Source organism: Tarenaya hassleriana, unplaced genomic scaffold (genome assembly GCF_000463585.1).
Source record: "Tarenaya hassleriana unplaced genomic scaffold, ASM46358v1 Cleome30, whole genome shotgun sequence".
In the NCBI taxonomy this organism is placed as follows: domain Eukaryota; kingdom Viridiplantae; phylum Streptophyta; class Magnoliopsida; order Brassicales; family Cleomaceae; genus Tarenaya; species Tarenaya hassleriana.
This window is the reverse complement of record NW_010966178.1, coordinates 426,433-438,776: the sequence shown is the minus strand read 5'-3', so window position 1 is coordinate 438,776 and position 12,344 is coordinate 426,433. Positions and strand designations below refer to the sequence as shown.

Here is a 12,344-nt window from a genome sequence, read left to right as displayed (position 1 = left end):
AAATAAGAGAAATAGAGATCCCACCAAGAAAAAACAAAAGACAGAAGAGAAAAAGCAGAGGAAGAAGATAGTAGGAGTACTCACATTGTTAGGCTTGTGAACTTGAGACCTCGAGACTAGAGCTCAAGTTTAGGAGTTCAGGACGCAGACAAGATGTACTTCGTCTTGTCCGAAGAGAAGAGAGCAGGTGGAACCAGAACGGAGGAGCAACAGAAACGGCGGAGCGAGGGAACGAAATACTCGGCGGGGGCCTGGACGGGGCGTTTTATAATTGGGGGGAGGAAACCCTAGAATTTCGGCTTCCGAAATTACTAGAATGTCCTTGGGCGGGCTCCGTAATTGCCTTGGAGCCACCCGCCAAAAAAGAAACGAGTAAAACCGGAAAAAATCATCATAAACAAATATAAAATATAATAATCACAAAAAGGGCCCTTACATATGGGTTTTTGTAGCCCAGTTACATTACATTCAATTGGGCTCTAAATCACTCGTAAAAAAAAAAGTAAAAAAAAAAACAAATGTTTTCGCTTTGTCCCGGGCTTTACTCTCTCTCACAAATAACACCCATAAGAAAAAGCGATAAAAAAAGAAACATTTATAAATAGTACAAAGCACTCTCTTAAAATTCTTCCTCCGCCGAGGACCCAACAACCCACATATGTTTTCCCCTGCATGCCTTTATACATATACATATACATATGTGTATGTGTGTGTGTGTGTGTGTATGAAACCGTGTAGTGAAAAAGAGGGCACATAAGCAAAGGCAGAGACCATTCCCCCAATCCTCGACCACTGTGTTTGACCGATGGATCACCCTTCTTTCTGACCACTGACTGACACCAGAGAGACCCCGACCCTTCCATCTACGGACTCCGACCCCCTTCCCTTCACTCGGACATGACCTGACCAGACCAGATGAAGCACCCTTCTTTCGGACCACTGACTGACACCAGAGAGATCACTCCCCACTTCTATACCAAAAGAAGACACGTTACGATTTTACCCCAGACCTTCCCCACCCCCTGCAAACTTCATCACATAAAAATCCACAAAACAAAACAAATACATATATATATATACATATATATCACACAACACAATCAACTCTTTTTGGAGTGTCGGGTAAAGCTGTCATATAAAGGACGGCGCTATCAGGGTCATAGGATAGTTGAATAAGGTGGTTGGGGACTAGCATTATGACAAATAAAAAGGATCAATGTCTTGATTAGGAACTAATTAACACCGGAGCAGGCATATGTAATTTCTCTCCCTATGTAAGCAAGTGTAAAAACCAACATTTTATAACCCCTACACTACCACTAATTCAAAACTTCTCTCCAAAACAAAAACCTCATCACAAAATTATGCATGAACCTGTGGATAAGTATCATACCTAAAGCATGCACCAATCAACCGAGAACAGGATACGATTAAGTGAAAAATTACCTTCACTTAAAATTGAATCCACCTGATGGTAAGGGCGCTTCATTGCCTCCAAACTGAAAACCTTGAGCTGAACCATCACCAGGCGGTGATGCTTCATCTTCCTCTTCCAACCAGTATGTCTCAAGAATCTTGACTGCCTTCTCATAGATTTCGTTGTTATCATGACTCTGCAGATTCTCGATCTTCTCTAATCCCTCAGCATCGTCAATCAACTGTGCGTAATAGTTTACATCCCCAGTGTTACCCATGGTCTTTTCGGCTTCCCCAACTTTCAGAATGTTCTCCAGTCCTTCCAGACAGACGGTAATAATCCTTGGATCAGGGCACACCAAAAGATCACACAATGGCTTTATGCATCCTTGTTCAACCAGGTACCTAAAGCAACAAGAGGGTATTTTAAGCAACGCATGAAAGAAAAGCCAGGAAAGTCGTTAAGGGAGATAAGATTTCAACTAAAGATGATGTCGATATCCAACACTCATACTTGATTTGCTCATGGGAACCGCCTGAAGTAGCATTTGAGATCGCCCAGGCAGCCTCCTTCTTTATATCAAACTCAGAATTTTGAAGCAGATTGACTAGGGGCCCAATCAAACCAGCTTCAATTACAGCCTGCAAACAGGAAACGACTCAACAACGATGACAGAAATATTTTTTTGTCTAACAGAGCAGGTCACATTCCCTTATACCGAATGATCATTCATTACACGTGTATACTGAAGAAATTACACAAACTATAAACATCACCTCAAAAAAGAAAGAAAGAAAACCCAATCCTCAGAAAAAACACTAAAAGCTTATCAGAAGCAATATTATACAAATTTAAGATTTTTAAGACAAGCTTACCTGAATTTGATTCCTGTTTCCAGCAGTGATATTTGAGATCGTCCAGCAAGCTTCCTTTTTTATGCTCTTTTTATGATTATGACTCAGAAGACTCAGAAGGCAGGGTAGAGCACCATGATTAATTACACACTATAAGTCAAAGGTTCATCAATTCAGAACGACACAGAGAAATAAGAGAAATAAACAGAGAAAATATTGGGAGGACCGAGATCATTATGCCAGGCAGAACAGACATCTCAAATCAAACACTTCTGATTATAGTTGTTGGGAAACCCACTTCGACAAGTCAGAAACACATATGCCCTAAATAGGCCAAGAGAGTACAAGCAAGAGGCAATGCACCAAAATCTTGTACTCTATTGGAAGATGGTGCTAGAGTGGTCAATGAAACAAACATGAAAGATGCGGGGGTACATCAGTTAAGACCTAAGGGGCATTGCATTCAGAGTAACAGATCATATTCCAGGAAGGCCAAATCTAGTTAGGATCAACAAGTACCTAATGTTCAATTCAAAACTCGTTATTCCTCGATATTTCAATTGGCCAGCGCAATCTCTAAGCCGGTGTCATCTCATCCTTTGCATCACAATTCAACGCAGTGTAATCAATCATGTAAACTGACTTGGTCATGACATAGCAGGATTCAAATGAAAAAACAAGAAAGGCACAAAATAGAACTTTATATGTCGTAACCTGTGTCTGCATATCATCTCCGGTAACTATATTCCCAACAGAACGAAGAGCAGGAAGGATCCAGAATCTCAGGAATATATTAATACATGAATATAGTCTACGTCTCTGTAAATGAGAACTGAATAATCATTGTTACATATAAGAACCAATAGTCATCTGAGATGGATGAATAATTTTGGGGACCTTTAATTTGTTTATTCACTCAATTCCGTATTATGCATGCACAGGACTGACTATCAGCCCCAGAGAGCTTGCTCTGCTCTGCCAAAAGGTTTCAAGTTCTGCAACAAATGGGCTCCTTTTGCTACTCTGCTATGTGCTCGTTCATGCATTAACATTAATGTTCAGGTGAAGTAGATAACCAAAATTACAAGAGTAAATACTCACAGGAGAAGCTCCACAAGTCGAGGAACAACGCCTGCCTCAATAACAGCTTGAATTTTGTCATTTGTACCATCAGATAGGTAAGAGAGAGCCCAACAAGCATCTGTCAAGACTTCCTCATCAGTCGAATGAACAAGACGCTCAAGGGCTGGAAGTGCTGGCCGAACCTGTTAATAAGAGATCCCACACATAACAATTCAACCCTCAACTCAGAAAGAGAAGTTCGCCTGGGGGCTAACAGACAGAGTAAAAGAAGTGAAACCTGGTCAAAAGGAGGTTGTGGTTTGCCCCTGCAGAAATTTGAGAGCGTCCAAGTAGCGTTTCTCAGCATCGAGAGCTTAGCATGCTCATTCAGCTGTGCTAACAAGGGCATCAAGGCCCCATGACTGAGGACAAGATCACGACACCGTGGAGAATCACCAGCAACATTTCCTAAAGCCCAAACAGCCTACAAATTCGCAGTGTGGCCCACAAAAAACTTGAAAAAAACCTTATTCAGGGAGATAAAATGCTGAATGAGGAAACTCTCACTCTCACAAGAAAAATAACGACAATGATTACCTGTTCACGGACATCGTCGCTTGGTGAGGCTAGCAGCCTGACAAAAATAGGAACAGCACCATGATCAATCACCACCTTTGTATTCTCTGAAGTTCCGGATGCTATGTTCGTCAATGCCCAAGCAGCCTCAAACTACGATCACAAACTCGTAAAGTAAACAAACAAGCAAAAACGGGGTAAAATATCAGCCTGAATACTTCGATTCTAAATTCCCAAACCTGGAGCTGTGGATAATCTTCCCTTGTGAGAAATTCAACAAAACGGGGCACAACACCAGCCTGAATCACTTCCTCGATTGGAGGACTTCGCTCTGCCGAATCAATAGACAATGTTACAGAGAAAGTCACGGTTTTTGCATTAACATTAGTTCGACTACACAATTAGATACGCACAAACAGCATCGAGAAATACCTATAGACAGCAGCTTCCTGAACTGAGTAGTCGCTTCAAGCTGCAGATTCCTATCGTCCGAACAAACCCCAGAAACCATGGAGGTCAAACTCTCCAACTGCATAAAAAATCAAAATGACCGATTAAAGCCACTAAAAATCACAGATTCCGCATGACAAACCCCAACCCAGACCCCTAAGTCTAGATCGGAGAAGGGAAAAACCAGATCCCGAGCTATCAAATCCTAGATCGTAAAAAACACGAGCCGTATAAGACGGAATACCTTTTTCTCGACGGCGGGGAGAGGGAACTGCTGCTGCGCCGCGGCCTGGAGAACCTCGCGGCGCTTCTTCAGCAAGCTCTCTTCGCGCTTGCTCTTGCGGATCTCAACCATGTTGTCCTCCCTCCGCCGTCGTCCCTCCTCCGCGTCAACCGCCACTTTGTAGCGGTTCCGGCGAACTTCCGTCCTAGCGTTAGGTCTGAGAGACATGGCAATCTTGGCCTTCGTCCAGGGATCGTCGACGGTATTTGGAGGATTCGGTTCTTGGATCGGGAGTGTATAGAAATGGAGAAAAAAACCCTAAGACGGTGGTGAAAAAAAATTAGGGGAGGAGATTTATAAATATGCACATGTATAAATATATATTCATTTATAATTGAAATGTTTAGAAAGAACTTACGAAAGGAGCTAAATAAGTTGGAATTAATAAAATGGAGTAAATTACTATTTTTCTATTTGATTAGAGCCTCTCTCTGTATATATTTTTTTAACTTGTAAAACTATATTAAGAAAAAAAGAAATGGAGGTCGTTTAAATCAATAGGAATTGGTTGGTGTTAGATAGTGCAGGCGTTTCGGTCTTCTGAACCGAACCGTTAAAAACGGTAATTTTTCCGATCTCAAACCGGTGTTATTTCACGAACGGTACCATTTTTAGAGAATCGGATTTTTCTAGAACCGAACCGAACCGAACCGAACTTTAAAAATCCCGAAAAACCGAATATTTTTAAAAGAAACCTAATATTTTTTTAATAAAATCCGGAACCTAACCGAACCGAATACAATAAAAAACCCGATTGGTACCTATTTTTGTAAAACCGAAAGAACCGAACTGATCCATTCCGTCCCGAACCCAAACCGTTTCCCGAAACGCCCACCCCTAATTTTAGAGGTGGGCACGTCGAATATCCGTAATTTTAGGTATATCCGACCTCATTTTCGTTTTCAGAGTTTTATAAAAAAATATTTTATTCTCTATCTCGTAAAAAAACGAGTATCCACCGACCGAATATTCGCGGCTAAGAGATAGATATTCAAGCGTATTCATATCTATAAAATAAAAATTTTAAATATAAATATAAATAAAATATTTAGTAAAATCATACTATTTAATTCAAAATAGGTACAAATCTGAAAATTTATATATTTTTCGAATATACATATATTTATAGAATTTTTTAAAGATATATGTTGATTTTTAAAGTTAAAACCTAATATTTTGATAAATAACTTAAAAAAATTAGGAATATTTTGATCTTTAATATATATTTATGAGTACCCACGAATATCCATCATGAAAAAATAAAATCCAAATATGTCTTCGTTCAAAGTCGAATACCCGTTTTTCAAATATTTACGAGATCGGGTATTCACAAAACTACAGATAACGAATTTAAATGTCCAGTCCTAAACCAACTTGGTTTAATATTTATTCTATTTATCAAGTATTTTTAGAATTTTAAAAATAAAATTTGCAAAATCTGATTTTATTTTTAAATTTGTAATTGAAGTTTTGTTCCATAGTTTGCAAGTCCCATTCTCCCTTGAGGCTTTAAAACGCTATCGTTTTAGCTCAGTGTCCTGGATTTCAATCGAAGACGAAGACCCGTTAGAATTTGACGGTGTAATTATTAAAATTGAAATTTCTATGCTTTATTTAATAGTAGTGGCACATGAAGTAAGAGAGAAAAACAACAACAACTGTCTGTTACCCAATCTGGGTAGTTCAATCGGTGAAACGGAACGCAAAACGTCTGTCTCACCCCGAGTTCGAACCCCAGGATGAGGAGGGAGCGCATAATTTAAATCACATGGCTAGCTCCCGGTCCCGGTATTAGTCTGGACCTCGGCTCAGAAAACCCGGTTATCCAAAAAAAAAAACAACTGTCTGCCGGCTATATTGAAACGACAAGCATCTCATAAAAACAGCCTTTTTCATTCCAGTCCGTCCAGTCTTTTTCATCAATCTATAAGCGCCAATCTTCCTGCAAAACTATAATCAAAGCTCATATATATATATATTCAAGGAATGATAAACCCACCAATTAAAATAATGTATTGATTAGTTTGTTAATTAACTAAATTACCCACAATATTTTCCTGTCCAGAAATACACCTGGAAGTTGTTCGTGAGTCATTCTCTATAAATATATATTTTTATTTTAAGAAATATGTATATATATATATATATATCAATGAATATGTAATTTAAAAAAAAACTTTGACTGAATTGCATCATAACCTGTAATTTTGGTCTTAATTTCTCTATAACTACAGTTGTTCTTTGATTAACGCTGGTTTCCTTGTTGTGTTTCATTTAAGCCAAACAAATTAATTATAAATGCGTGTTTATATATAAACAAATTGTTTTCATTAATTATATATATATATACAAGAAAAATGATGGTGAAATAATTGAAATATACCTTGTATAAGGCCCAATCTGCTGAATACAAAAAAAATGCATGATATGCATGCATTCATTTCATTCCCTTACAATTAAATTCTCGCATTGGTCTGGAAATAATTATATATTTTTAAAAAATTATTATTAATGTTATAGTTTTAAATATATATATTTTTTAATTTCTAATTTATATATTTAAATTGCAATGAATTTTTAATGTTAGAATACTGGGATGGTTTTTTTTCTCTAAAGAGTATTATTAACAATTTGTATATTTAAATTTTTGTAAGAAACAATATATAACCAAAGGTTAGTATCTGAAATATTCGAATACTATTTTAGAAAATCAATTGTTATATAAAGTATACATCATTTAACAACAAAAACTGATATAAAAACTAAACTATATAATCTCCACACTATAAATTTTATACATATTTATTTAATTTAATCTTTTAGCATTTAACTTCGTCTTAATCCCAAATTTTTTTGGGTCGACCGCGTGTATTCTTCATTCTGCTCATTACGTATTAAAGCTTTGAATTTGTTACATGCGAGATTTGATTTTTTTTTGTTGTTGTCAACTTATCACAAAAACCCTCATCTTTTATCCAAATTTGGAACCGGTTAGACAAAAGCAAACTCATGTCTAGGGAGAGTTTTGATTTTAGTGAATAATTTTATTATTAATTAGGATTATTCAATGTTCCTGTAACATTAGTTTTATTAAATTTTATTATTCATTTTAGTGAATAATTTTTTAATTAAATTTTAGGGTGCATTGTTTTAAAATTTTCAGTTGACTATGTGTTTTTATGTGCTAAAGTTTATAAGGATCCTAATTATCTATAATTTGGATTATTCAATCATATACACATTTTATGTACAAAATATACAATCCATGTTAATTTTTGTAATTGTTATAAATAAATTTTTTTTACAGCATTTATATCCTTTTTATTATATTTTTTTAGTAGTTGCATATATATTGTTTTTTTAAAAAAAAGGTATTTTTCATTTGATTATTCAACTTGAAAGATGAATAAATTTTAAAAGTTTTTTTTTCTGAATATTACAAAGTAAAAAAAATCAACATTGTTCAATTTTTTTCCTAAAATACTATTTTTTAAAAATATCATTAGTTCAAATTTATTTTGTTATATTTATACATATCTATAATGGAGATACCATTTATTACGTTGATCGTCTTGTAGAATACTGACCGCACGATCTAAATCATCCAATGCATTACTTGAATTTGTCTCTCGATCAAAGCCTATATATATCTAACTCGTGCTTCTTCCTCGTCTTTGTACTTGTGTTCGATTCTTGGAAACCACTCACAATTCTCTTCTTCTCGTTTTGATTCTTGTAAAATAAATGATTTTCTGTCTCCGATCTGTAGTTTTTTTTTCCGTTTTTTTCTCTCGTACTTTGTAATTTGATTTGAGTGTAATCATTTGAATGGAGATCCAGAATTGATATTCTATTTTGATTATAATATACAAAGTAGATGAACAATATTCGGGCCCGTAGAACAGCTTCTTTGATTAGATCAAAATGGACTGAACTATTTCGTTGTAAAATATGTAGCTTATAATATACAACTTATTCTTGTAAAATATATTTTGTAATATTAAGTACTAATTATGGTTGTCATTGTTATTTATAGATTAACTTGATCGTCAACCTCATATCTCCCACCATCTTTCTTATTCATATTCGCAGTTTCGTCTGGACTCTTCTCAGATATCCCACCATCTTCTTTATTCACATTCGCAACTTTGTCTGGATTCTCCACTTTCTAGACTCTCTTTCACCGTCGGTTCATCAGATTGGACGGATATCGGGTTAAGCTCGACTGGAACAAAAAATATTTCACAGGCTTTATCGTATAAAGAAGCTAAGATTTGTTTTGAGTTGGCATGGTTAGCATCAACAAGAATAAATCGAATAGTGAACACCATCGAGAACACTCCTTTAAAATAAATCTAAACAAACAATCCATTTATGTAACATATGACATAAAAAACAGAACAACCTAAAAACTGAAACATAACTTAATATAAGACATCAGAACAATATAAAAACTAAAAATAAATCAACATACAACGTGTCCAAATTTAACATTCATTCCTTAAATAACACTACCATCAATTTTCATATCTCCACCTATTCAAATAAAAAATAATTTTTTTGAGAGAAAACTATGAAAGATTACAAAGAAAGATTGTGTACATATACGTTTTGTTGGTAATAATCATCAATCTATAGTCCACTTCAAAAATAAAGACATTTAACTTGTTCAAAAATAATTGATTAAAATTGGTACATGTAAATTAATTGAATCGGATTAAAATCAATTAAATATACGTGAAATTGGATTAGATGTACATCGCAACTTCAAAAATAAATATATTTAACTTGTTCAAATAGTATCTATATATGGTTTAACATCATTCATGTCTCTCAGGTAATGATTTTTAGAATGAAAGATGTTCTTTTTAAATACATGATATCTTTATTAGCGTATAAAGAATTAATGAATATAAAATTCATTAGTTAATTTGTAACCCTTGATATTACGCGAAAAAGATTCAATGTATTATTTAATTAATAACTCTTGATATTACGTGAGAAAGATTCATTAACCAATTTGTAACTTTTGATATTCCTAAAAAAAGACACATGTCATGTGCCCGTAAGAGGAAACTGTACTTATATATATATATATATATATATATATATATATGATATAATAAAATACAAAGAAAATCATAAAAAAAATACCTCAACTTTTCAATTTTTTCAAAAGATTTTAAACTATTTAAAAAAAAATAAAACCCCAACTCATTCTTTATACTGGAAAAAAAATCTAAACTTTCTAAAATATGTCATTTCTAAACCTAACTACTGATGTATCAATTTATGATTTGACTGAGTCGTACACGTCATCATTCACATATACGGTTCGATCAAATCAGAAATTAACATGTATAATATTAGGGTTTTTTTACTGTAGAAAGAAGTTTCCCTTTAAAGTCCCACTTCAAGAAATACTCATCTAACCCGATAACCGGATGACAATGTCTTTTCCATGACTCTCATAGGACATCGAAGCATACGTAGAATCTGTGAAACACCTACTGACCCGGAGCTGGGTTTGTTTCGATTTCAGTACTCGTATTGGGGTTTGAACGTTGCAGCTCTAACTCATAGTCTCACAATTTCCTAAATTGAACTTCTTGATCTTCGCTAACAACTTTCAAGGCCAAACTTCTAGCCTTGAAACACTTGCTAAGAGAGACGGTCAAATTATGATCCCGTTGTATCTCATCCTGCATCTTTTTCCCCCTAAAACTCGGTTCAGCCCTAATCTTCTCAACGTACAATGTTGCTATTTGCCTCATCGTTAGCATATTAGCATACTTCTCCGCAATGTGGTTATGATCGTCTTTATAGATCTTGATCATCCATTTATTGATTGGAACCTCAACCGAACAATAAACCCTCCATGGACAGCCCACGTTACAGCACACTGCGGCCAATTTTGTTCGATCCCACCTGGACAACTTCACGTTTAAGTTTTTATTTATCACATAGTCAAACAACGCCTTAAATTTTTCACTCGATTGAAAGTTTTACCAAGATACAAGAACTCGCTACTCGGGAATGTTATCGGAATCTTTGTCTTAAGCTTGTCAAAATTATCTCATTCTTCATCAGTTCCTTCAGGTGTGAGGGGGATACATTCATCACTATCTAAATAATCCTCACTCGAATTCGCCTCTTCATTTTCAACGACATCAGCTTCATCAATAATCTTGAGCAAAATCATCATCACTACTTTCATATTCCCTAAATTCATCCAAATCAGAAGACTCATCGTCAAACCCAACTGTATCATCACAACATACATAATCATCATCTGCAACACTGTCATAATCAACCAAATTCTCTTCAACTAACCTATCTACCCTTCGCTTAACTGGAGTGGGTTGAGATATATGATGGTCTATGTATATATCTAACTCCCCACATAAGGTTGTCATTTCAAACATTAACTTCATTTCATGATCCCCACATCCTTGAACCACATGTCTCTTCTCATCTAAACTCTCATGTGGTAATTTAAACCACACGTCTTTGACTGCACCGCTTATGTTATGAGATTTAACAAAATCTTCCACAAAACTCCAAGACATAACATCCATATCAACCATAACACCTTCATCCACAATCCCATCAATGTAATAACTTTTTCCATCAATTTATTCCATATTTCCAGCCATATGAAGGTTGAGTTTACACCAACTACAAAATTAACTCATCCTATTAATATGTAATCATAAAATCTACCAATTTCCCATCAACAATAAAACTAGAAACTTATCTCATTTCCTCAATGGACTGTTGTAAACTGAGGGTCTGTTGTATCACAAAGATCCACAACCACTGAGATCTATAAACCATAAACACACATTCAGACATTCGTCCACTAACTAAAAGTCTACAACTAATTGAATCACCCACAATTGTCTACAGAGATCACAAATGATTTCTGAAATTCCACAATTGTCTACAATCAAGTTGCTCTCAATTGATCACAGCGTTACATGTTTATATCTTCTCTTAGCTCAATCCGGCATCAAACAACATCATCAACCTAATCATAAACTGAATTTATGTTAAAACAGAATCAAACTCTCTAATTCCATCAAACAACAATATCAAACTAATCAACCTATAATATCACATAACCCAATTACACTATCACCTAATTACATACAACTAGGGAATTAAGACTGAAATAACATACGGGAGAAAGCCGCAGAATATTACTGTCACGTCGGAGAAGGAGATGTTCGCAGCCGAGGAGGGTGTCACCGGAATCAAGGTCGCGTGTCGTCGATGTCGCGTCTGAGTCTCGCCAGAGTTGCGGCCAAGGATGGAGTCGATGGACTGGAGAGAGATGACGAATTACAATGGGTGTCGTGGTTTGGAGAGAGATGAGAGTCGACAGTCAGGCCAGGAGAGGATCTCGCCGGAGAAGAGCCTCGTGGCAGAGAGGACTGTCCGAACGGAAGGAGGTCTCGTCGGAGAAATCAGAGGATGTCGACCTTTGGGGATTTAGTTCTCACTCACTTAGGGGGAACAAGGGTGAATGTCGATTTTGAGGAATTAGGTTACAAATTTGGGTTTTTATTTTGTTTATTTTGTTTTTTTTTTCGGTTTAATATGTAAATCGACTCGGTTTAATTAGTGATTTTCGTTTTTAAGATTAAACACGTGGCATATACATGTGGACAATTTTCTGACGTGTCACATCACCTACGGT

At 35.6% G+C, this 12,344-nt stretch overlaps 2 protein-coding genes across 2 annotated transcripts in view; both read right to left on the bottom strand.

The window, feature by feature from the left end:
* Nucleotides 1–486, bottom strand: part of LOC104820276 (GATA transcription factor 17-like) — a 2,397-nt gene extending 1,911 nt beyond the window's left edge. Inside the window, exon 1 of the mRNA XM_010550663.1 lies at nucleotides 85–486. The gene's annotated coding sequence lies outside the window, so the exon portion shown is untranslated. The remainder of the gene's footprint in view (nucleotides 1–84) is intronic.
* On the bottom strand, nucleotides 395–4,930 carry LOC104820277 (importin subunit alpha-2-like). The gene is made up of 11 exons (XM_010550664.1): nucleotides 4,604–4,930; nucleotides 4,342–4,438; nucleotides 4,149–4,240; nucleotides 3,931–4,062; nucleotides 3,632–3,817; nucleotides 3,373–3,536; nucleotides 2,986–3,052; nucleotides 2,293–2,421; nucleotides 1,931–2,058; nucleotides 1,447–1,821; nucleotides 395–1,022 (listed from the first exon to the last, which is right to left on the bottom strand). Exons 1-10 carry the CDS (start codon nucleotides 4,808–4,810, stop codon nucleotides 1,449–1,451), a joined length of 1,575 nt encoding a protein of 524 aa, XP_010548966.1. The 5' UTR covers nucleotides 4,811–4,930; the 3' UTR covers nucleotides 395–1,022; nucleotides 1,447–1,448.
* Between the last annotated feature and the right edge of the window lie 7,414 nt (nucleotides 4,931–12,344).